The 26,447-nt window shown below is 35.7% G+C and overlaps 1 protein-coding gene across 1 annotated transcript in view; it reads right to left on the bottom strand.

The window, feature by feature from the left end:
• Nucleotides 1-26,447, bottom strand: part of msh3 (mutS homolog 3 (E. coli)) — a 114,254-nt gene that overhangs the window by 21,070 nt on the left and 66,737 nt on the right. Inside the window, exon 21 of the mRNA XM_067438181.1 lies at nucleotides 14,030-14,216. Within this exon, the coding sequence (XP_067294282.1) occupies nucleotides 14,030-14,216 (187 nt within the window). The remainder of the gene's footprint in view (nucleotides 1-14,029; nucleotides 14,217-26,447) is intronic.

Here is a 26,447-nt window from a genome sequence, read left to right on the forward strand (position 1 = left end):
TGGGTGTAATTCTTAAAGGGATAGTTCACCCAAAAATGAAAATTCTGTCATTATTTACTCACCCTCAAGTTGTTCCAAACCTGTATGAGTTTCTTTGTTCTGCTAAACACAAAAGAAAATATTTTGAAAAATGTTTTAACCAAGCAGATTAGCCAGCATCCATTGACTACCATAGTAAGGAAAAATATTATGGTAGTCAATGGTTGCTATATTTGCTTTGTTACAAACATTTTTCAAAATATATTCTTTTGCGTAGAGCAGAAGAATACGAAAGGCCTGAACTGCAAAGTAGAGCGAGTTGTAATATTTTTTTTAGTAAAGATCTGTGCTGGAAGTCATACTGCTACTGACATGGATCTATAATAGCTGCTTTTTACTTTTATCTAGGATTTCATCAATAGGAAATATAAAATTGAATCTACTAATATGGCATATGTCTTCTTAGGACGTTACAAAATATACTGCGCAGAAATAGACTTTACAGGCAAAAACAATTTTCAGACTGGATGGAGGTAGCCATCTCAATGTCAAACTGAGATGTAATGTTATCTCAATGTACTTCATTCTAACAGGTTTCACCCAAAATAATATATATATAAATCTTACATTACAACATTTTCATTTTCTGATGATTGTTGAAATATGATCCTCAGACCACATCCACCTTCATGCAACTATATGAGCCGACAAAGCATACTGGTGGTGTCATTTTATAATTACAAGTTCTCAAGAAAAACACAACGTAGAGGTATAGAGAAGTGTATTCTATAGATCCCCCTGTTCAAATACACTGCCGGCTGGCGCAGGGCTGTAATTTACGTCAATGAGGCTGCGTCTGTAATTTTGACTTTAATCTATATATATAATCTATAATAGAAAATATATTTCGAGAATAAAGTCAAAATATTTAGATATTTTTTTTTTCACTTTGCGGTTCAGAGCTTCCGTAGAAGAAAGAAACTCATATTCACTTTCTCTCTCTGTATGTACAGTCTTGTTCAAAATAATAGCAGTACAATGTGACTAACCAGAATAATCAAGGTTTTTCGTACATTTTTTTATTGCTACGTGGCAAACAAGTTACCAGTAGGTTCAGTAGATTCTCAGAAAACAAATGAGACCCAGCATTCATGATATGCACGCTCTTAAGGCTGTGCAATTGGGCAATTAGTTGAATTAGTTGAAAGGGGTGTGTTCAAAAAAATAGCAGTGTGGCATTCAATCACTGAGGTCATCAATTTTGTGAAGAAACAGGTGTGAATCAGGTGGCCCCTATTTAAGGATGAAGCCAACACTTGTTGAACATGCATTTGAAAGCTGAGGAAAATGGGCCGTTCAAGACATTGTTCAGAAGAACAGCGTACTTTGATTAAAAAGTTGATTAGAGAGGGGAAAACCTATAAAGAGGTGCAAAAAATGATAGGCTGTTCAGCTAAAATGATCTCCAATGCTTTAAAATGGAGAGCAAAACCAGAGAGACGTGGAAGAAAACGGAAGACAACCATCAAAATGGATAGAAGAATAACCAGAATGGCAAAGGCTCAGCCAATGATCACCTCCAGGATGATCAAAGACAGTCTGGAGTTACCTGTAAGTACTGTGACAGTTAGAAGACGTCTGTGTGAAGCTAATCTATTTTCAAGAATCCCCCGCAAAGTCCCTCTGTTAAAAAAAAAGGCCTGTGCAGAAGAGGTTACAATTTGCCAAAGAACACATCAACTGGCCTAAAGAGAAATGGAGGAACATTTTGTGGACTGATGAGAGTAAAATTGTTCTTTTTGGGTCCAAGGGCCACAGGCAGTTTGTGAGATGACCCCCAAACTCTGAATTCAAGCCACAGTACACAGTGAAGACAGTGAAGCATGGAGGTGCAAGCATCATGATATGGGCATGTTTCTCCTACTATGGTGTTGGGCCTATTTATTGCATACCAGGGATCATGGATCAGTTTGCATATGTTAAAATACTTGAAGAGGTCATGTTGCCCTATGCTGAAGAGGACATGCCCTTGAAACGGTTGTTTCAACAAGACAATGACCCAAAACACACTAGTAAACGGGCAAAGTCTTGGTTCCAAACCAACAAAATTAATGTTATGGAGTGGCCAGCCCAATCTCCAGACCTTAATCCAATTGAGAACTTGTGGGGTGATATCAAAAATGCTGTTTCTGAAGCAAAACCAAGAAATGTGAATGAATTGTGGAATGTTGTTAAAGAATCATGGAGTGGAATAACAGCTGAGAGGTGCCACAAGTTGGTTGACTCCATGCCAAACAGATGTCAAGCAGTTTTAAAAAACTGTGGTCATACAACTAAATATTAGTTTAGTGATTCACAGGATTGCTAAATCCCAGGAAAAAAAAAAATGTTTGTACAAAATAGTTTTGAGTTTTTACAGTCAAAGGTAGACACTGCTATTTTTTTGAACACACCCCTTTCAACTAATTGCCCAATTGCACAGCCTTAAGAGCGTGCATATCATGAATGCTGGGTCTCATTTGTTTTCTGAGAATCTACTGAACCTACTGGTAACTTGTTTGCCACGTAGCAATAAAAAATATACTAAAAACCTTGATTATTCTGGTTAGTCACATTGTACTGCTATTATTTTGAACAAGACTGTATGTATGTATATTAGGGGTGTCAACAATAATCGATTCGGCGATGCATCGCGATGCGGGGCATGAACGATTCAGCATCGATGCGGCAAAGTGCCATAATCGATTATGTGCAATTCCCCTTTATTCCACAAGGTGGCAATGTCTGATACCCAATGATGAAGTGACGTTTCACTCATAGTTACCTCTGACAGAAAACGAAACAATAATTATAATCTGCAAAACTTGAAATGGGTTAGTGATTTACTTCAGAGAGCAAGTACTAAACACAATCATATGTTAGTGTCACTGTCTCTTGATGATGGATGTGGTCAAGAAGCTGTCAGTGATCAAAATATTGATTTTGAAGACATTGAAAATGAGTTTGGAGAATATGCTGGAGATCGCGAATATGAGGCAGATGCTGAATATACTGGTAACTTAAACGAGCTCTGACGAGGTCATATGATGATGGTATTAAACATCTGCTCAAACGGAATCCTTCCAAGCTCCAAAAGGTAACGGAATAGGTTTTATTTTATTCTTCTGTAGCTGTTACTCTAAAATCAGGAGTTTTATATATTATCACGACAGGTAGAGGTCTATCCATGTTAAATATAGATCTGGGTCGCTAACGACCTGAATATGTAAGAATGTTTGGTGAAACAGTCATGCATTTAAGGGTTAATTGCATTTTTTATTTTTTATTTAATTACATTTTATTTTATTTAATAACTTTTATGTCAAAGATACAGGAGACACATAGCAGCCAATACAATCTGTTGTTTAATATCTGCTTGTATTGCCTCATGACTGATGAAAAATTTGCTTTGTGTGCAGTAGAATTTTGATGCATAACAATGCATCGTAGAATCGAATTGAATCGAATCGTTACCTGGTGAATCGTAATCGAATCGAATCGTGAAGGCAGTGCCAATGCACACCCCTAATGTATATATATATAGATATATATATATATAGATATATATATATATATAATATATATATAGATATATATATATATAATATATATATATATATATAGATATATATATATATATATAAAGCTTTGATTATGTTTACAGTGTGCAATATAAAATGAGTTCATGTTTCGCGTGTAATAAAACACAGTATTTTTACACAGTAACACAGAGGTTATCCATACCTTTTCCCCCGGCCTTTATTTGAGACCGGCCTTTATTTGAGACCGGCCTTTATTTGTTCGTGCTGACCACGCCCCCGGCCACTATCAGAGGCCCGGCGTTTAATTGACTACAGGCTTTTATTTGAGGAAATACGATATTTAACTGTTTAAATGAAAGATTAATCCTTATTAAACTTAAAAAAGCAATTCAATTAAGAGCATTGAGTGATGTTCTTATTTTTTGTTTGACATTAAACAGACAGCAGTAAAGGCTACTGCCCCTTTAAGACCTAATGCAGGGATATGCTCGTCTTTCTCAACTGTGTATAGGCCTACTATACAGTTCACTTAAGCCATATACAGACTATGTCTGCTAGGATAACCATCAAGATGGACATGTGTTGACATACTTCTTGTGTGAGTTTGTCAAGTCCACAAGACTTGAAAGAGAACTCAGTATATGCGTGCTGTGAGACGAGTCTTCATTCGCCCCTTCACGCGGGTGATGACAGAGAAAACTACTGGTCATATGCGAACATACGGCAGCACTCGCATGCATTGAACAAAGTTTACAAAGAGGTGAAACAGTATAATCGGTAGGTGAAGCGAGTTTACCTGCCACAACTCAAAATCAGCCGCATTTGGCTGGTGGTGGGTGCTAATTTCAATCCCTCGCGCGCGCGCTCCGAGCCGATCTCAGACTGAGCGCGCTGTTGTTTTTTAATACTTATGGGGATGAAAATAAATATATTCATGAATACTTTTAGGAGTCAAACTCTTTTGACAAAACTTGAACATAATGTAATACCTCATAAAATCGTGATTAAGACTTTTTAATACCTTTAAAGGGTCTTAATTTTCAAAAAAAATGGATTTATCAACTTTTAATACTTTTTAAGACCCCGCGGACACGCTGAGTATGTCATCATGCTCTTCAGGAAAATGTGGGAAACACACATTTCCATGGCCCATGGAAAGTATTTTAACATAACTTTTTGTGTCACTTTGGTTAAAGAGGATTGTTAACACAGTATTTATTGAATAAACTGTCAGTGAACAGAAAATGCCTGGTTCCAGAATCAAATCGGGTGCTTTGGCCTAAAAGGAAGTATATGTAAGATTGTGGCCAAAACTGGTACTGCAATCACTCTCCCTCCCTCCTGACTCGAGGTTGCCAGATAGGCTGCAGGAACATCAGCAGGAACATTTATAGCTGCAGCTGTGGTAACTATAGCAGAGCTGGAAACACTACTGACTTTGCGATCGGTGGATAGGTGGAGGGTGGCGCTTCATAGCCTGGTCTTACCAGACTCTTGTACATTTCATTTTTACATAGAGTCTGGCCACTCTCCATTGACAAGGGTTTATTTCCGCGAAGGCGGGCCCTCTGTTGAGGCTTAAAACTATTGGATCTGCCCAGAGCCACTCTAGATCTGGAATAACCAATCGCTAACGTTTGGTCGTGAGACTCGTGACATATGGGCCCTTCGCCCGTTTCACACATGGAAAAAATGTGCACTTGTGCAGGCCACTTCAGTGATAAAAGTATAGAATAAAACCTAAAACTTGTGCAATCGGATTGTGATTTATTCACGCCACAGTGGAGGGGAGTTTTGTGATCGGGAACGCGCTGCTCACGTGGTCCGTAACATGACTGTATGCTGTAAATAAAATGTCATATGCTTGGTATTATAATAAATGCTGCTATAAATAACAGACCAATTCAAATGTTTAAGTGCTTTTATTTTAGTTTGTTTGAGCGGTGATGATATATATTGCTCTTGTTAATACTTGCCAGCATTTTAAAGAAATACAAGTCTAGAAATGCATCCAAATAACAGCAAAGCAACCGTATGGTGTTCTGCAGTGGTCAAAAATGATTATAAACAGTGAATTTTGAAGTGATATATTCTTGAGAACTCAGAGATGTGGATACGGACAGCTTACATCACCACAAGACCTTGCGGTGTCAAAAGCAGTAGGTAAATCAGCCTGGGATTTTTACATGGGTGGTGAGAGACGGACGACAATAAAATAACTGACCAGTCCCTGTAACTTAAATGATGGCAATAACTTCCAACCTCACGAGAAACAGTTACCGTCCAAATAGCTTCAGCAACTCCTTCATCACTAATGAAGCGAGCTTGAAAATCAAACTTCTCCCGAATTCATTCTGTTAGGGAGGAGGGCCACAACATCATGGCCACCAACAAACCCCAGCAAAGATTGTTCTTGCTCCGGCTTAAACTTCTGGATATTTGGCAGCGGTGCTACAACAGAATGAATGGTTTCGTTTGCATCTTTCTCCGCCGCAATTACTGAACTACAACTCAAACTAGCGCACAACATCAACGTCATCGTTCTCTGTTCGCTGATTTGACCGGTAAAAATTTGTTCGGAGAAAACCTAAGAATACACCGCAGTCCCAGAAGTAGTACTGAAGGAAAATGAAAATTGAGCCAAAGTACGTAGGAGGGCAGAGCCAGGCTGGGCACTTCAGGTCAAAACACATCATTTTTTCACCTGTTCTCTCACAGTGGACATGCACATATGATAATTTCAGACCCCTCCATGATTTCCAAGTGGGAGAACTTGCAAAATAGCAGTGTGTTCAAATTATTATTTTCGTCACTGTATATATAAACATTATACATTAACATATAAAATAATAATTTAAGAAATTATTTATTTAAGAAAATTATTTAAGAAATTATGTAGGCCCCTAGCCTAGAAATCTAGACGCACCGTAGTGGCAGCAATCTAATCTACCCGCGAGTGTTGTCTAGCAACTCTCAATACCCTTCTGAGCTGTAAATGCCAAACTCTTGTCGGGCCAATCACATCGTGTATAGAGTCGGTGGGAGGAGCCATAATGACAACGGCAGAGTTGCATTTCCGTGCTTCTAGTAAACACAGAAACTGGCGAACGGCGGTCTTTCGAATCAGCTTTGACCGCGACTCTGGAAGACTTGGAGTTAAGCTTTTCTCTGAGAAAAGAACAAAGAACGGCACTGAAGTAATTCTTAAAAAGGGAAGATGTGTTCGAAGTTTAGCCAACCGGATACGGTGAATGTTTAAACTATCAACGAGCTCCGTTTCACCTTCACGTTGCTCTGGTTGGTTGTAGCACTATCCTATCGCGTGCAGAGGGAGTTTGAAAGACAACCGTTTATCCCGCCCCTCGGATTGAGCCCTATCAATGGTGAGTTTCCAGACAAAACATCTTGATGTGGGTCTGACTTGTCAGGCTAGTAGGCCCCCATAGAAACAGTAATAATTTAAGAAACTTTTAGTTAACTAAAAAACTAAAAAGACTAAAAATATTGTAAATGTTGGCAGGGTTAGTAAAAGGCTGTACTATGACAAAAAAATCCTCATTGTACAAAACATCTGAAAGAATGCTGAACCCCAGCTATGAGCAATAGTGAAATTATGTTTGCCTCAAAAAAACACCACTATGTAGTCATTTTGTTTTTCATAATGCATCAACAGCTTTGAAACACACAGATCATGCCAATTCTGTGAGCAATAGCCTATGAATCAGATGGTCAGTGAATAGCCCATGGCTGTGCCGTCTGACACTGTGTCCCAACCACACGTTTCCACCAAGAAATTTGTCAGTAATTTGTCAAGCAATTCATTTCACGTCACTGAAAATGAACATATACAATGATGTGGCACAATCACACCCAATCAGAACATATTTCATTTTTACAGTTGTACAGAATAGGACTTTGGACCAATGAAATTTCCACATTCCAAAGAAAGCCAAAGAAATAGAAAAAAAAACAGTCAAAATTTTTTTTGTGCTTCTTTTAGCTGGTTTACGACAAAAAAATGCACTTAAAAGATAAAAAAAATATTGCATCATATGAGGCTGAGACATAATGTTACAGGTGGCATGAAAAAGTTAGGGGAAATAGCTATCAAATGAGAACACATTTTTGCTAGAGAAATGCTTTGAAACATACAATAAATTAAACTAACAAAGCCTAACAAAAGCAATTTTTCTTGAAATATTACAAGCAATATATAAACTAACTACAATATTACTTAGAATATATATATATATTTTTTAATTTACTTTATAAATATGGCTAAATATTTCACAGCAAAAGACATACAGTCTTGTTCAAAATAATAGCAGTACAATGTGACTAACCAGAATAATCAAGGTTTTTAGTATATTTTTTATTGCTACGTGGCAAACAAGTTACCAGTAGGTTCAGTAGATTCTCAGAAAACAAATGAAACCCAGCATTCATGATATGCACGCTCTTAAGGCTGTGCAATTGGGCAATTAGTTGAATTAGTTGAAAGGGGTGTGTTCAAAAAAATAGCAGTGTGGCATTCAATCACTCAGTCATCAATTTTGTGAAGAAACAGGTGTGAATCAGGTGGCCCCTATTTAAGGATGAAGCCAACACTTGTTGAACATGCATTTGAAAGCTGAGGAAAATGGGTCGTTCAAGACATTGTTCAGAAGAACAGCGTACTTTGATTAAAAAGTTGATTAGAGAGGGGAAAACCTATAAAGAGGTGCAAAAAATGATAGGCTGTTCAGCTAAAATGATCTCCAATGCCTTAAAATGGAGAGCAAAACCAGAGAGACGTGGAAGAAAACGGAAGACAACCATCAAAATGGATAGAAGAATAACCAGAATGGCAAAGGCTCAGCCAATGATCACCTCCAGGATGATCAAAGACAGTCTGGAGTTACCTGTATGTACTGTGACAGTTAGAAGACGTCTGTGTGAAGCTAATCTATTTTCAAGAATCCCCCGCAAAGTCCCTCTGTTAAAAAAAAGGCATGTGCAGAAGAGGTTACAATTTGCCAAAGAACACATCAACTGGCCTAAAGAGAAATGGAGGAACATTTTGTGGACTGATGAGAGTAAACTTGTTCTTTTTGGGTCCAAGGGCCACAGGCAGTTTGTGAGACTACCCCAAACTCTGAATTCAAGCCACAGTACACAGTGAAGACAGTGAAGCATGGAGGTGCAAGCATCATGATATGGGCATGTTTCTCCTACTATGGTGTTGGGCCTATTTATCGCATACCAGGGATCATGGATCAGTTTGCATATGTTAAAATACTTGAAGAGGTCATGTTGCCCTATGCTGAAGAGGACATGCCCTTGAAACGGTTGTTTCAACAAGACAATGACCCAAAACACACTAGTAAACGGGCAAAGTCTTGGTTCCAAACCAACAAAATTAATGTTATGGAGTGGCCAGCCCAATCTCCAGACCTTAATCCAATTGAGAACTTGTGGGGTGATATCAAAAATGCTGTTTCTGAAGCAAAACCAAGAAATGTGAATGAATTGTGGAATGTTGTTAAAGAATCATGGAGTGGAATAACAGCTGAGAGGTGCCACAAGTTGGTTGACTCCATGCCACACAGATGTCAAGCAGTTTTAAAAAACTGTGGTCATACAACTAAATATTAGTTTAGTGATTCACAGGATTGCTAAATCCCAGAAAAAAAAATGTTTGTACAAAATAGTTTTGAGTTTGTACAGTCAAAGGTAGACACTGCTATTTTTTTGAACACACCCCTTTCAACTAATTGCCCAATTGCACAGCCTTAAGAGCGTGCATATCATGAATGCTGGGTCTTGTTTGTTTTCTGACAATCTACTGAACCTACTGGTAACTTGTTTGCCACGTAGCAATAAAAAATATACTAAAAACCTTGATTATTCTGGTTAGTCACATTGTACTGCTATTATTTTGAACAAGACTGTATGTACAACAACCTAAAGGTGGACATCTGTACAATTATACTAAAAGGCACCTTTACTTGCTAAAAAAGTATGAATTATCAATCAGATGACAGAAGGCATTTAGTAGACTGTACAGCAGGTTATTCACAGCAACATTTGCGGTTGTTAATTTAATTTGATGTTGATCATTTAGAGGCCTTCAAAATGTGGGTATTAAATATGATACAGTAGAGCCATTATAGGGGTAAATAAGTGCAGACATGGCAAAATTAAAACTTTAACTGTTGGAATTCAGCTACAGTTATACTCTCTATTGAATGTAAAAATATTTTATATCCCTGTTGCCAAATCCCATATAAAGGCTGATGACTGTCTGAGACTAAGGCTGAATTTACATTATGGGTAAAGTGACCCAGTTATGGGGCACTGAATTCTGATATCCTCAGACCGATTTCAATCATCATTGCATTTGTGTCTAAGCGGAGAGATCAGATATTCCCCTCTCAATATGAGTCATAATTGATAAAGTGACAGTGGCACATTAAGTCTGATATAGATATAAAAATCTGATATAGTCAACAAATTGGAAATGGGCATCAAGACCTGCAGTGTAAATGCAGCCTAAAATTCAAACAATTTCTTGTTTGAAAAATCAACACAGAGAGAAATGTTACCTTAAAATACATTTAATAGTGGATGAGAAGGAGGAAAAGAATCGATGAGAAGGAGAATGATATGAAAACAATCTAAGGAGAAGAAAAATGAAACAATGCCTTTACTATTCTGTATCACAGCAGAGTTGTGGCAAACAAGCCCATCCATGTGCCAATAAATAAATAACTCCAGCCTGAGGCAGTATCGGTACAATAGAACCGTGGTGGGAGAAAAATAGAAAAAGAAAGAGTGACAGATCTTGCACCTGAGCCAATGCCAGAGAGACACACAATATTATGCAATGCCCAGCGGAGCCCACCCTCTGAAAGCCCAAACACCAGCACAGCATCTAAAGTGACGTTTACCTTCAATATGAGCAACTACAGCCAACAACCAACTAATTAGCACTTTTAATTTTCCGCACACAGGACATGACTGCCAATTTCACTAGAACCTCATTTAGCTTGGCAGCAATATTTAGTGTTCACATTGGTGTTAAGTGACTTGTATATTGAGAATCAAATTTTTACCCACGGAGGATGCTGTAAAAAAAGACAAAACCATATAAACAGTAAATCAACATATTTGATTATTGATCTGAAAAATAATTATTTAAATTCAGTAGGTTTCCTCACACTTTCCCCCAAACTCACTGGATGAATCAATGTAGCTAAATCGGACTGGCTGGGACAGACAGACAGAGCGTTTTAAAACCACCACAGAACATCTGAGAAATCATTCGGGGGAAATTAACCTACCAATGGTTAACTTTAGGATAATGTTTTTAAACAGCACAAAAAAATAAAAAAAACTAGACAGCAGCTTTAAACAAGTGTGTCTCACAGGGGATAAACGGGGAGACTCTAGATGTACTGTGTCCCAATGGATGGACTGGTATGAGATATTTGTTCTATGTGTCTAGGGAGGATTATGCTCCCTTGAGTCTAGCATATCCCCCTGATACTTAGCTTAGGAGTATAAACCATTAAGACTTGCTACCCAGTAACCAGTGTTGGGGGAAACGAGTTACAAAGTAACGAATTACAGTAACGATATTACTTTTTTGAGTAACGAAGTAAAGTAAAGCATTACACTAAAAATATAGGTAACTACACTACTTTACTAGACTATAGGAACGCGCTTTTGTGCGTTACCATAGTCGTGTTTGCCTGTGTGTGAAGTCTTGATCTGTTTACATGCTTCGTGCATGCGCTGCGTGTGCTTGCCTGGGCAACGTTGCCATAGAGATCAATTTGAGTGACGTAGCTCCTGTTGCGAGAAGAGAGAGGGAGACGGGGACAGTGGCGATCTTCAGATTACTTTCACTTTAGATAAACATTTTCACTTTTCTACTGTCCAGTGATAATTTGGAAAGAAAACAGAATGTAAGCTTACATGTTAATATAGCAATGAATGCAACCTTAATTGCTTGGAGAGGGGTAATTAAATGCGACAATGCAGGATGTTTTTTTTTGTTTCCATTGCGCTACTTTTCATTCTTTTTTAATGTAAACATTACCGGTCTGGCAGATTACCGGTTTGACTATTGCGCTTGCATCTTTTCCATACGTTTGCATAGTATCGTGCATGACGCGGTTTAGGCACTCAAGATGAGAAAATCTAATCTCTAGACTTGCATAACGCATTTAACCGCAAAACCGCGACCTGCGAATGGCCCTACACTGATTAAGAGATAAACAGCACCTTTTTATTTCAGTGCTTTTATTTAAACAGTCAGCTTGCCTTATTCAGTTTACTGCATCAACAACAAGCCAAAGAGGGCATTTCAATTGAACTAGGCGTTGCATTTTAAACACTTCTACGTTATTTTCTAGCTCTGTCCATGTAATAAATGCACGTTCTTAAATGAGCGAGTTTCGAACTTTATCTTAAATAATTGACCTTAAATCACGTTTATTCTCTCTCTTAAACACAAAGTGACCTTTATATTTTTCATTGACCGTTTGTGGGTTTTACATGAGGCATATTTCTTTGTGCAGACAGGGATATTGTTATTTCATATGGTTTTACGTGCCATTTTGTAAACATTTATACAATAAACACTGCTGACAGGCTAAGTGATGATAGGGCTATGATGTCTGTCCATGTAGGCCTACTCTAATTTAAAAAATGGGAAAGTAAAGTAATAAGAAGTAAAGTTACTTTTCAAATACAGTAACTAGTAAAGTAATATCATTACAATTTACAGAAGTAACTAGTAACTAGTAACTAATTACTTTTTTTGAGTAACTACCCCAACACTGCCAGTAACAGAGAATTTTTGACATACTGCACATCATACTTTCAAATGCTATAACAGATAACCCTTTTTAAAACTGTGAATGCTTTAATGAAGTGCACACTTTTAACCAAGTCATCATATTGGCTCTTGTGAATCAAGTCTAAGATTTGCGTGAGTTTTTTTCTTTAAGCAATGTAAATTGTAAATGTAAATGGGGGGCTGGATAATAATGCTATTTCATGCATTCTGACTTATTTACACTGTTAAAGAGTTGGATTCTCATGCTAAACATGTTAACGCATGAGAGCATTTCTGTACTCTCATTAAGACCTTATGGAGAGCGCCCACTACACTCCATAAGGAGTCAAAAAGTTTCGGATAGTTTTTTTTATTGTATTTTTTTAATGACTTCTTAAAGGGCGGAATTTGTTGTATGGGCTCTTCTCCCGGATGAGTGTATGCGCACATCAACTAAAGCGAGAGCAAGAGCACACATCAATGAGCTTCGTACAGTTTACGGAAGCCGTCGGCAGCGCTGTCATTTTGTTTTTTAGACCACGAAATCAACAATGTCACTAAAGAAGTGTGTTTTTGGGGGTGAGGGAAAGATAACCTTGTTCAGCTGCCCAAATAACCCAGCGTTAAGGAAACAGTGGATGCAGTTTGTTTTTCCAGAGCAGCAAGTATGTTTGTTTCTTGACAATCGTTGCGCAAGTGCATATAATGTAAACCACACTAACGTATAGTGAATCTAAAGTTATCCAGGGATAATGCCATGATGTATTTTGTGTGTGTATGTGTGCATGTGTGTTCGCTTGTGACTCTGTAGCTCCGCCCACTACACGCCTGCACAAGCTCGGCTGTTTTCGGAAGGAACCAGTACAGCGCATCTGTCTTTTATAAATATGATGAAACCAAAGACTCTTCGGGGTCTGAAGAATGCAATACTACTCTATACTCTGGGAACTCAAGATTAACATGAGACTGGCAGAAACTGTGAAAATGGATTTTGAGTGGGAAGAGAAATCAGAAAATTAATACAAAAACGCTTATTATTTCAAAGTTGACTTTTAACACATAAAAGCAAGAAAATTCTGTGACATTATTAATAAATAAATTCAGATGTATATAAAGGAAAATACATGTATTTTAGCAGATATTTCAGTAGTCAATGCTTTTTTAATTGGGGATGAAATTAAAATTTCACCCAACTATTTTGAAAATGTATTTAAAGGCAGGGTAGGTGATTTGTTTCAGAAACATTTTTGTTATGCTGGTATACTGCAGCTTTTTGAACTGACTCAAGGCAGACAAAACATTGATGCTGATATTCTCAAAATGGCCAAATGTTGGCAGATTAATGGGCTTGGCTTGCTACACAGCATTAGGGTTAAGGATTTGGGAGGTGGGTTCAATCCAAAGTAGCAGTGACAGGAGAACTGTAGAATTACTGAAATCACAGTCCTCTATTTATCCTGTAAGCAGAGCACATAACCTGGTGGATCTCCCTTCCATAATTATAGTATACTACAAGTCATTCTGGATGAACTGTGTTTCTATATATGGCCTGTTACAATCTGGCATGAAAACAAGTCACAATCACAGCCTTTCTCTTTAGTTATATTTGCCAAGCAAGGGTTCCAAGTCTTTCAGTCTTACTTACATCTTTGATGAAGGACTCTAGGGTAGCATAGGCGATCGCGATGCCGTCATGAGTGCTGGTGCCTCGACCCAATTCATCGAGAATGACCAGGGAGTGGGACGTCGCACGAGCCAAAATATCTGATGCTTCCACAAGCTCCTCCATAAAGGTGCTCCTGCCCTTTGAGATGTTGTCAGATGCTCCCATTCTGTCAGAACCAAAACCAGAGGAGTGAAACTTAAATTAGTCTGTGAACAATCATTACGAGAAATGTACATTTTGGCATTATTTACTCACCCTCATTTCAAAACAAATGCACTGTTGACACTTCCCTTACACCTAACCCTAACCCTTAAATTTGCCCACACCACCACACCTGTCCCTAGCTTGACCTGTATCCCCCCTTAATATTAGCAAACGTGTTTTGCAATATAATATGAAAACAATAAGTAGGCTAGTTTGCACTTATTTTTTAATCTAAGTACATAGTATTTAAGGCCACCTAATATAAAGTGGGAACAAAATATTGAAACTAGAAGTTACCTGTAAGTTTCAAATAGCTTTTGAAATCTCAATGTGGGAATGATTCTTTATTGTTCTTTAGCGTTTAAGTCTCATTACAGAGGCCAGCGTCAGCATTAGGGACGATAAGATCATATTCATATCCACTAATGAGAGACAGATGATTAGGAAAATTACCTACAGATTCTCTTAAATAATCTTACTCTTGATTATTTCAAGGCAATGCCTGGGAAAGTAATGAATACAAGTGTTTTATATATATATATTTTAATGTCATTCTAAAGCCCTATTGTGACGGTAGTTGTTTCTCATGGGTTTGTAGGGTATTTTTATCATTTACAGGGCCTAGTCTGTGATTTTACTAGTCTGTGATGAATCCAGAATGTCATTTTTTATTCTCCCACCACCTGCATAAAAATACCCGGCCGAATTACCTACTGTTTTTTGACAAACACCAAGGTCGTGTGGTAATTTAATTGCCATCCGAAATCACATCTCTGAGTTTTAGAGAAAATATTGCTTCAAAATGAGCTGTTTATATCCTTTTTGACCATTGCAGAGCACCCTATTGTTGCTTTCCCTGTAATCTAGATGCATTTTAAAGATCTAGACTACACTTTTATTAGAAATGCTGGAAAGTATTTACGAGAATAAGCTTTCAGCACCACTTAAAAGAGAAAAAAAAATGTTTAAAAAAATGTAAAGATTTGAAATGAGGCATTATTACGGCAGTAATTAACGTATTTCCAATCATTTACAGATTTTAAAAGGACATCTTCCTTTTTTTAAACAGATTTAAATAATTAAATAACAATTTCCTATTATTAAATTAAATATGATTTTATTCTTATTATTCCAAGCATATGACATTTTTACAGCAGACGATCATTAGACTGACCACATGAGCAGTGCTCCCTGGTGAGCAGGATCACAAAACTCGCTCTTCCACCCTGAATAAATCACCATCCGAATGCACGAGTTTTATCACTGAGGAGGCATGTAAATTAATTTTTACGGACATCAGCATGAGAAACAATTACTGTCGGAATAGGGTTATAGACAGTGGCTAGTCTGTGATTTTATTGCCGTCCGAATCAAGAATGTCAGTGTTTTTCTACCACCACCTGCGTAAAAATCCCCAACTGAATTACCTAGTGTTCTTTGACAAACATCAAGGTCATGTGGTAATTTAATTGCCATCCGAATCCACATCTCTGGGTTTTCAAGAACAGATTGCTTCAAAATTAACTGTTTATATCCTTTTTGGCCCCTGCAGAGCACCGTATTGTTGCGTTTCCCTGTAACTTGGATGCATTTTAAAGAGCTAGCCTACACTTTTATTACTGAAATGCTGAAAAAGTATTTACAAAAATAATATTTTATCACCGCTAAAAAGAGAAAAAGAAGAAAAAACACAAACATTTCAAATGAGGCATTATTACGGCAGTAATTAACGATATATATAGATTCAATTTGCAGCATTCTATTAACTTATTTCCGCTCTTTTCCAAAAAAATGTTAACCCGGAGATTGAAATAATTAATAATTTCCTATTATTCAATTAAATCTGATTTTATTCTTATTATTCCAAGCATATGACATTTTTACAGCAGACATTCGACTGACTACATGAGCAGTGCGTCCCCAGGTAAATTTTTTTTAAATTAGAATTAATAACAATTTTTAACAGTGGTGTTATTAGTGTCTTTAAAATGTTTTGTGACTGTGCTACAGAAACAAAGCACTGACGAAAAACGATGCCGTTTTCGCCTTGGTGCAAAAAACAACTGTATAAGAATGATGCATTTATAAACAAGCACTATTGACAATTTGTAAATATATATCACCTTCCAAATAAATTTTGATTTGGGATGTAGTTTTGTAGTCAGTTATTATTTGTAATGTAGTTTGTAATAATCAGCACAACCATAATGCAAAAACCAATAATTCATTGTACTTTTTTTAATTGAGTAAGACATCACAGAAGTTTTAGATGGACTAATAGCAAAGCTCTTAGCTATGCTTGAGAGAAAACACTCATGGTATCTATAGTCTCCTTTGCTGTGAGCCATAGCAACGAAATGCCATTTCCATTCTATTTGTTGCTTTTATATTTGTCTCTGTGTTTTCTTGTATTTTAACATCCAAACATTTTGACTACATGCATTCCATTTTCATGTTTTTCTTTTCTTGTCAGTTTTTGTCAACAGATTTTATTTGGGATAACATTTCCATTTCGAGTCATGTGCAATTAGATTATTGTTTAATCAGACTGTTGAAATTATATTGTTTTATAATAATAATATTTAAAAAAAATGTCTTTTACACATACAAAACATATTTGATTCTGTTCCGTGACCCATATGCTTAATATTAACACTTGTTTATATAGATGTTTTCTTGTAGAAAGAATTCACAACTGGTCACGTAAGCAATAAGATGTTTCTGCAGTGAATCTGAGTCTGGCTGCCAGCAATCTAAACACAGCAATAAAACCCAATAAAGGTCAAACAGCACTATGAAACTCAAAAAGATTTAGATATTTTGTATAACTTTTTTTAAATTATTATTATTAAAAAAGATTCACCATTTATTTATGGATTTTCATTTACCATTTCATTTAAAAATTATATATATATATATATATATATATATATATATATATATATATATATATATATATATATATATATATATATATATATATATATATATATATTATATATATATATATACAGGTCCTTCTAAAAAAATTAGCATATAGTGATAATTTATTATATTATCCATAATGTAATGATAAAAATGAAACTTTCATATATTTTAGATTCATTGCACAATAACTGAAATATTTCAGGTCTTTTATTGTTTTAATACTGATGATTTTGGCATACAGCTCATGAAAACCCAAAATTCTCAAAAAATTTGCAGAAAAAATAAAAGTGTTTTTAATACAAAAAAGTCAACCTTCATTATGTTCAGTTCTGCACTCAATACTTGGTCGGGAATCCTTTTGCAGAAATGACTGCTTCAATGCGGCGTGGCATGAGGGAATCAGCCTGTGGCACTGCTGAGGTGTTATGGAGGCCCAGGATGCTTCGATAGCGGCCTTAAGCTCATCCAGAGTGTTGGGTCTTGCGTCTCTCAACTTTCTCTTCACAATATCCCACAGATTCTCTTTGGGGTTCAGGTCAGGAGAGTTGGCAGGCCAATTGAGCACAGTAATACCATGGTCAGTAAACCATTTACCAGTGGTTTTGGCACTGTGAGCAGGTGCCAGGTCGTGCTGAAAAACCAAATCTTCATCTCCATAAAGCTTTTCAGCAGATGGAAGCATGAAGTGCTCGAAAATCTCCTGATAGCTAATTGCATTGACCCTGCCCTTGATAAAACACAGTGGACCAACACCAGCAGCTGACATGGCACCCCAGACCATCACTGACTGTGGGTACTTGACACTGGACTTCAGGGATTTTGGCATTTCCTTCTCCCCAGTCTTCCTCCAGACTCTGGCACCTTGATTTCCGAACGACATGCAAAATTTGCCTTCATCCGAAAAAAGTACTTTGAACCACTGAGCAACAGTCCAGTGCTGCTTCTCTGTACGCCAAAAGTGGCTTGACCTGGGGAATGCGGCACCTGTGGCCCATTTCCTGCACACGCCTGTGCACGGTGGCTCTGGATGTTTCTACTCCAGACTCAGTCCACTGCTTCCGCAGGTCCCCCAAGGTCTGGAATCGGTCCTTCTCCACAATCTTCCTCAGTGTCCGGTCACCTCTTCTCGTTGTGCAGCGTTTTTTGCCACACTTTTTCCTTCCCACAGACTTCCCACTGAGGTGCCTTCATACAGCACTCTGGGAACAGCCTATTCGTTCAGAAACTTATTTCTGTGTCTTACCCTCTCGCTTGAGGGTGTCAATGATGGCCTTCTGGACAGCAGTCAGGTCGGCAGTCTTACCCATGATTGCGGTTTTGAGTAATGAACCAGGCTGGGAGTTTTTAAAAGCCTCAGGTATCTTTTGCAGGTGTTTAGAGTTAATTAGTTGATTCAGATGATTAGGTTAATAGCTCGTCTAGAGAACCTTTTCATGATATGCTAATTTTTTGAGATAGGAATTTTGGGTTTTCATGAGCTGTATGCCAAAATCATCAGTTTTAAAACAATAAAAGACCTGAAATATTTCAGTTGGTGTGCAATGAATCTAAAATATATGAAAGTTTAATTTGTACCATTACATTATGGAAAATAATGAACTTTATCACAATATGCACATTTTTTGAGAAGGACTTGCATATATATATTTTTTGCATTGCACTTAAATTTCCTGTTTCCATCGCAACCAAAAAAAGAGAGGGAAAAGAGCTTCCGAACCTTAAGTGCCTTTAATAAAAGTGTTCCATTAGTGGGGGAAAAAACTGTCCGATCAAGGACTCTCACAGTCGCTCAGGATTATGTCGACTTTTGCAGTTTAAATAGACATCATGGGAGTATTATTACAAATATGATGATATTCTGCTTCTATGCATGAATTATTGACACACAATGTGTTAATGATTGCAAAACAAACAAAAAAAATCAATAGATAAATTATGAAAATTGACAAATTTAAGGCTTTTTTTGAAAATATTTTTAAAAGAAAACAAACCGCAAATATTACGATAATGATATATTATAAATATTGAAATATTATTTTTTTTAAATATATTTATATTAAAATAGAAAACCTTTAATTAAAAAAATCTACAAATAAGTAATTTTGAACATTAGTATTTTCATAAAGATTTATGTGTGTTTATAATTATTTAAATTTACACACTTAACTTTTTTTGTTTTAAAATGAACAAAATGTAAATAATGAGTCAATAGATCATCATTCTTTCATCCAAAACATGTTTTTGTCTTACCCTGATTCATTACTCTAGTGAAAAATAAATATACTAAAATGTATTTGCAATACATTTATATTTATAGGCATATTTGTGCTAAAGTGGGAAAATTGGAAGTATACTTTAGGTTCACTTTAAATATATCGCATTTAAATATTGATATCACACTAACAATACTATAAGTATAGATAGAATGATCTCTAACACATTTTATGCTCAATATTAAGAAATGTGCATTGTGCAATAAAAAGTACTCAAGTTATAAAGTTATAAAAGTAATAAAGTTTATTTACTATGTTTATATAATATTTCAGTACATATGTTTATAGTACTTAAAGGGTTAGTTCACCCAAAAATGAAATTGATGTAATTCATGACTCACCCTAATGTCGTTCCACAACCGTAAGACCTCTTCATCTTCAGAACACAGTTTAAGATATTTTATATTTAGTCCGACAGAGTATGTAAGTGTATTCACACTATACTGTCCATGTCCAGAAAGGGAATAAAAATCATCAAAGTAGTCCATATGTGACATCAGTTAGTTAATAAGATTCTCTTGAAGTATCGGAAATACATTTTAGTCCAAAAATAACAAAAACTACGACTTTATTCAGCATTGTCTTCTCTTCTGAGTTTGTTTTCAATCCTCAAAATAAAGGATTGAAACGGTTTGAACGTTTATGGATCAGCGCATTGATTCATGATTTGGACTGCTGAAATCACGTGACATTGGTGATCCGAATCATGAATCAATAAGCTGATTCATAACAGTTCGAATTTTTATTTGAGGATTGAAAAAAAAATGGAAGAGAAGACAATGCTGAATAAAGTCATAGTTTTTGTGATTTTTGGACCAAAATGTATATGTGAATACGAATACTCTTGCATACACTGTCGGACTAAATATAAAATATCTTAAACTGTGTTCCTAAGGTCTTACGGGTGTGGAACAACATTAGGGTGAGTCATTAATGACATCAATTTCATTTTTGGATGAACTAACCCTTTAATATGAGTAAATGTAAAATTTAATTAAACAGCTATATCTCCAACCTTTCATGGACTCACATTTAAAAAAAAAAAAAAAATTATATATATATCCCTTATATCCTGTACCCATTCACAATTTCAATTTGTTCACCATTTTCAAACACATTTTTTTAATATTCCACATAGTCTCTCAATTTGTGTTATTATCAAAGAATTGAAAAATGTCTCGTAAAACTGTTTTAGATAGACCACTTTCCAAAGGTATTTCAGTTTTAGAGTGTCATAAATCTCGAAAATAAAATGCCAGAATCCAGTCAAAGCAGCTGCAAGGGCTTTTTGTGAAACTCCAATGAGGATGTAAACTCTTCCCCAACATTCTACAGTCCCATTACGCAAATGCAATAACCACTCAATGTTTCCGCTTCACCAGAGTGCAGTATAGGCCACTGAACCCTTCAGACTTAATTGGGCGCTGTTTGAACCTCATTTTGACCTGTTAATTGGAACAAACCAACATAACTCTGGGGAGCGAAGGCAATTATCTTCTGACTTGAACAGCGCCAAGACTGGGTTAATTAACAAGGCAGCACTTCACTGTTAGCAGTATGTACAGACGTAGACTGACAAGACATTGTCAAAAAACACAACATTCTACATCACATCCCCTTCCTGCTGACCGGTCCCACAGCAATGGTTAAATAACTTAAATAAGGCGTAAAGCAAAACTATTTAAACTCAGTCGATGTATATTATAGCCTATACATCAATTTACACTTCTTTATAACACTGCTGGCTGGTAAGAACATTTGTGAAATACTCAATAAATGAATTCATACTACATCATTATTGGCTTTATGTGAAAATGGCTCAAATCTGTGATAGATCTCAGGCACTTTACTTGCCCGGCAAAAATTGTGAAAGGCGGCACACGTCCCATCTGGGTCTAATTAGTGAACCGCTGTGGATGTTGTTGATGTTGGTAGTCTAATGACTAGCACAGTCAGCAGTAACGAAATCAACCAACCCCTACAACGGTAAACAATGTTAATAAATCACATCAAAACGAAAGACAAAACAAGTAATGAGGGGCTGGAAGTTCACTGAGGTTACCAAGAAATTAAAGCAAGACATGTTTAGTTAATATACTTGACAAGAATCTAGATATTTCACTTGAATTTAGGAGAGAGGTAAACACAGTAGAATAAATGTATTTGGTAGTGAACCTAAAAAGGACCAAACGAAACAGGCAGGTCACTTTTTATGTTCTCAGAACACATTACAGGATGACAGTCGATTACCACTGACACTTAGAAGAAATATTCATTGATACCTTTTACAAATATAAGCTTGGCTTCGATGTGCAAATATCTATTATGGTTTTGTTCTTTTTTCTACACGCAAAAGAGAAATTGTTCTATTAAATGCCTGTGAAGATTTAAGCCAAACAAAATGAATGTGTAAATTAATAATTGTGAGAATGATGACTAAAGCTAAAATTAGGCTTTACAAAAATGTACAAACATTTATTTTAAAATTAGGGCTGTAAAAGACATTAAGACATTAATGTATGCAATGTATATTTTTCAGTTTAATGCATCATTTTTTATTTATTTTATGCAATTAACACAGCATCAGTTTTTCTCCGTCATAATTTGGCTGGCATTACATTGTATGATCATGTTCTTAGTCATGCAAATGCTTTTAAACCACTGAAGTGCCGCAAGACAAAAATAATTGTAACTTTAATAAGGATAATATGAGGATATATGGATCCTTTTATATGGATTCAAGTATATTTCATTTATAATTTATGCAGTTAAAACTGTTAAGTGTTTGATAACTTTATACAATTTCTATATATTATATATACAGGCAAATATGACATTTATTATAATGGGTTAATGTGAATATTTTTTAAAGTCTTATTAAATCAAATCGATAGCTTTCAGTTATAATGTAATGCTGAATCTCTATAATTAATGTTTAAAAAAAAATGAAACATTTTATAGAGACATCAGTAGCAGTGATACAGGCCTTTATTTATAAAGATGCCATTAAACAAATATAAACAAATATACTTTCTTTAAGTTGTTTCTATATTAATTTGAAGAATAACTGAAATTATTACAATATAAAAATGTCATGATTAATTACAGAATAATTTGTGATTAATTTTTTTTTTTATCGATTTACAGCACAAATTAAAATATATTAATATATTATGTTTAAATCCAACACATCAAGCACATTAGTTTTACAGATTAATCTTATTATTTTTATAAACTTTAATTTAATATCAGTTTGATTTAGCTATTATTAATTTTTCTAAAAAAGTTGATATGCATGTTCAACATAAAAAACAAAAACAAAAAAAAGAATCAACAATGAGGACGTTGTAAAATTTCCAACGCAAACTGTTATTGGTCTTCTTTCCTGTGTTTATTTGCATACTGAATTGGGATTTGTATCTTTTTTGCATATATTTAATCTATAACAGCAACAATGTGTTAAGTTAAATTTTCTACTTTTTAATACCTTTTTTACTAACTTCAGAATATTTTTTAAAACCATCACGACACTGAATTGCAAGTGTTAATCAGCGACCTTTCTTATTATTTACACAGATTTTGACACATACTGTATAACATACAAAAAAGAATAGATTTAGAATCGACACCAGGAGGAAATCTGTAGTAAGTTATCATTCAGACACAGCAGGGCCGGATTGAGACTCATTTTCAGCCCTGGAGTTTCATGCCTTAGACCGGCCCACTTTAGTTCACGACAGACTATATTAAAATAATGTGATTCCAACCTCAGAATATAAGTCTGTATAAGGTACACTATTCTCTACAGCCTTATAATTATCTGTATTTTTGAAAAATATAATTTTCAATGCAGTGCAAAAACAGTAGCTTAAGTTTTGTTTCACAGTGAAGATTTATTAGAACAGTAAATAACAGGACAGTAGAATCTCTTTTTTAAAGAGATTAGCATTTTTTAAGAGATTAGTATAATTAATATTCCTAAATATCCAAAAATTGAAATGAAGAAAAGATTATTTTTTTCTAATTCAGAAAACAAGTCAATTTCTTATGTCATTTCACTTGTCTAGTAAATGTATCTTAAATTAAGAATATTTAGATATTTAACCTCTTAACCCTCGCCCTGTGCTGAGAAATAAATAAAAAAATGACATACCCCAAATAAAAATGTCTGCAGCTCTTAAACCCTATGGTCTATATCCATAAATGTGGTCTTATTTTAAACTAGACACTTTAAATTATGTTACCCAAAAGTCATAATAACTCAAATAGTATAGGGACAGATTAAAACAAGGGGAAATATGCATGTAAGTGACTCACGTTTTTATTTTTTTATTATTCCCTTATGGAAAAAAATATTAGATTTTAATTTTTATGCCCTGAAAATAACCTAAATATAAAACTGAATGTCTGATCATGCTTTGATTAAAATTTGAGGACGATTCTCTCAAAAATGTAGCTTCTGTAAGCTTTTATGTCAAAAAAGACTGGGCTTCCTTTCAATAAAGTCCAATTATATTAGAACATTTGTGTAATAGTAAAGAGTAGTTTTTATTCAAATAAATCTGCAATAAACTGCTAATTATAATGCATTTGCAGTCCCTGATAACTAAAACAACTATTTACAGAATTTACAAGTGTAAAAAAACTCATTTAGTTGATAAAAACAGTCTCTTATTTAGTCTGCGCGTTGTGTGTAAGTATGTGTGCTTACACTGGCAGGCGCTGGATACGATGAATGAAAACTGTGGAGACGACTCTAAGTAACAGCTAAGTAAGCATGAGGTATTCACCAATGCTTCTTACGACATCTCTTACAGAAACTACGCAAAATATTGTCTTTTGATTCGTTACTACATCCATCAATCAAATCTATGCTGGCTATGCATTGGCTAGGCATTGACTGGCTTATCCAACAAAGGACCGGCGAGTTTGACTGACAGATGCATCACCCAGTGACGCGCTCCCTTTCTATTTATGTGTCCTAGTCAGCTTTTGATTGAAGGAGAGAGACCTGGGAGGGTTTAATATAACCGGAACAGTCCACAGTACAGGGGAGATTGTCAAAATAAGGCTTACAATCGCTATTTCATTGAAAATGGACATGATTGATTACTCTTAACACAAAACGCTTATGCAAACAACGGAGGATTTTTAGTTTTTTCCCCTTATTTTTTCGTTGTTTTGGATTAAAAGTGGGATGCATTTTGAAGAGTGGACTCTTACACAGACATGTATGCTGTTGTTTCGTGGATTCGTCCGATCTGATCTGAACGTCAGGAGATGAAAGATGAGTACCGCGTTCATTATGCTAATGTTTAAATAGCCACTGCTTTAGCATTTAATTTAACCCTTTCCTCTCTGGTGTATTTATTGCAAAAACGAGTTCAGAACATGAATCTTGAGTGTTTTAGCTTTCAAATGATGCATAGTTTGTGATAGTTGATTGAACAGTTTGTATAAAACAAAAGTAATTATAAGTAGAGACACGCCCACTTGCGTCAGACGCCCCGCCCACGATCCGGTGCGGATTAAGAAGTTAAACTGGAAACAAGTAAGATACTAAATCAGAAGAAAAAAAATTCAGTGATAATGTTTGCTTATTCACACACTATGGTATAGCAGTTTACCTGTTTCACAGTAAGAGCTAATCTCTTCACAACTGGGTCCTCGCTCGCTTTCTGACACTAAATTAAATTTGTTACATTTATTTCTCACCACAAGTACCCCCTTTTTCCAAAGCTTTTAAATCAAGTCACTCAGTTTCATTAATGAACCTGAATCATCAGGTATCATTATTATCTCAGGGCATTTGTTATTGAGCAGGGCTCTTCCTATTACTTCTGAATGACAATCATACCTGCCCATTCTGGTGTGTTGGGCTCATGACTGGAGCTTGGTAACGGTACTGGGCGTTGCTCTTCACTATTAGCAGCTAAACGAACTAGAGGCGGCTGCTGCTGAAAGAAAACTTTGATACATGAACGTGGTTTGCAGACAGCATTGTTTTGCGCGGTCACATCTTGCACTGCTCCTAACTACCTTAACGGGATAATTACTTACCGGCATCGTCGTCATCATTTGTTTTTTTTGAGTAACATTGTGCACAGCTTAGAACATTTGGCCGCGTCAGTTTCCAGAGCCTTCTTTTTTTTTTTATTCTGGCCTTTTCAGCGCCGCCTTTGCGCTTCGTATCACCCATTTTTATCTGACTTTTTTATTTTGAGCAACTTTCAAGGCGCTGTATCGGGGGCGGGGCCAGGGAGTCAAAATATAATCACGTCATCATTAACCTGCAGGCTGCACTCTGTGAGAAAAAAAAGAGTGGAACTTTGGTAAAATAATAAATAAAAAGAGTTGGACCGCGGTAAAATAAAAAAGTGGGGCTGCTGTGCAGGTAGCCTGGGGACAGCATCCATAGTTCAACCAAGTGCCATGACAACAACGGCCCTCGCGGCCCTCAAAAAGAGACCGGCCCGCCGGGAATTTTCCCGGTGCTCCCGATTAGCCAATCCGGGCCTGAGACACAGTAAAATAGATTTCAACATTCACAAAGGTTGGTTAAGGAGAAGCATTACTGCATACACATTTGATTTCAATTAATAATTGCTAATTCAGCAATTAAATTATTTAGTGTTTTTTTTCCAACAACAAAACCCGAGCCAAATATTACATTTCTATAACTGTGATAAGTTGTTGAATTTAACAAAATACAAAAAACTAGTGCTGTCAATCGATTAAAAACTTTACTTTTTTCTAGATTAATCACACATTTTTTCTGTGACTAATCGCAATTAATCACAATAAAAAATAAATGTTTTTGTATGATTTTAATATATTTTTTAATTTAATAATTTCACAGTTAATCAAATGAATGTAGAAACAACATAAAGACAGTATATTTTAAATACTTGTTTAAATGGCATCTTTTTGTGAATGAAGGCCAGTATTACTGATATTAATGCAGCTACTGATTATTCTTTTTTACATTTATT

The sequence above is a fragment of the Pseudorasbora parva genome, chromosome 3 (assembly GCF_024679245.1).
Source record: "Pseudorasbora parva isolate DD20220531a chromosome 3, ASM2467924v1, whole genome shotgun sequence".
Taxonomy (NCBI): Eukaryota; Metazoa; Chordata; class Actinopteri; order Cypriniformes; family Gobionidae; genus Pseudorasbora; species Pseudorasbora parva.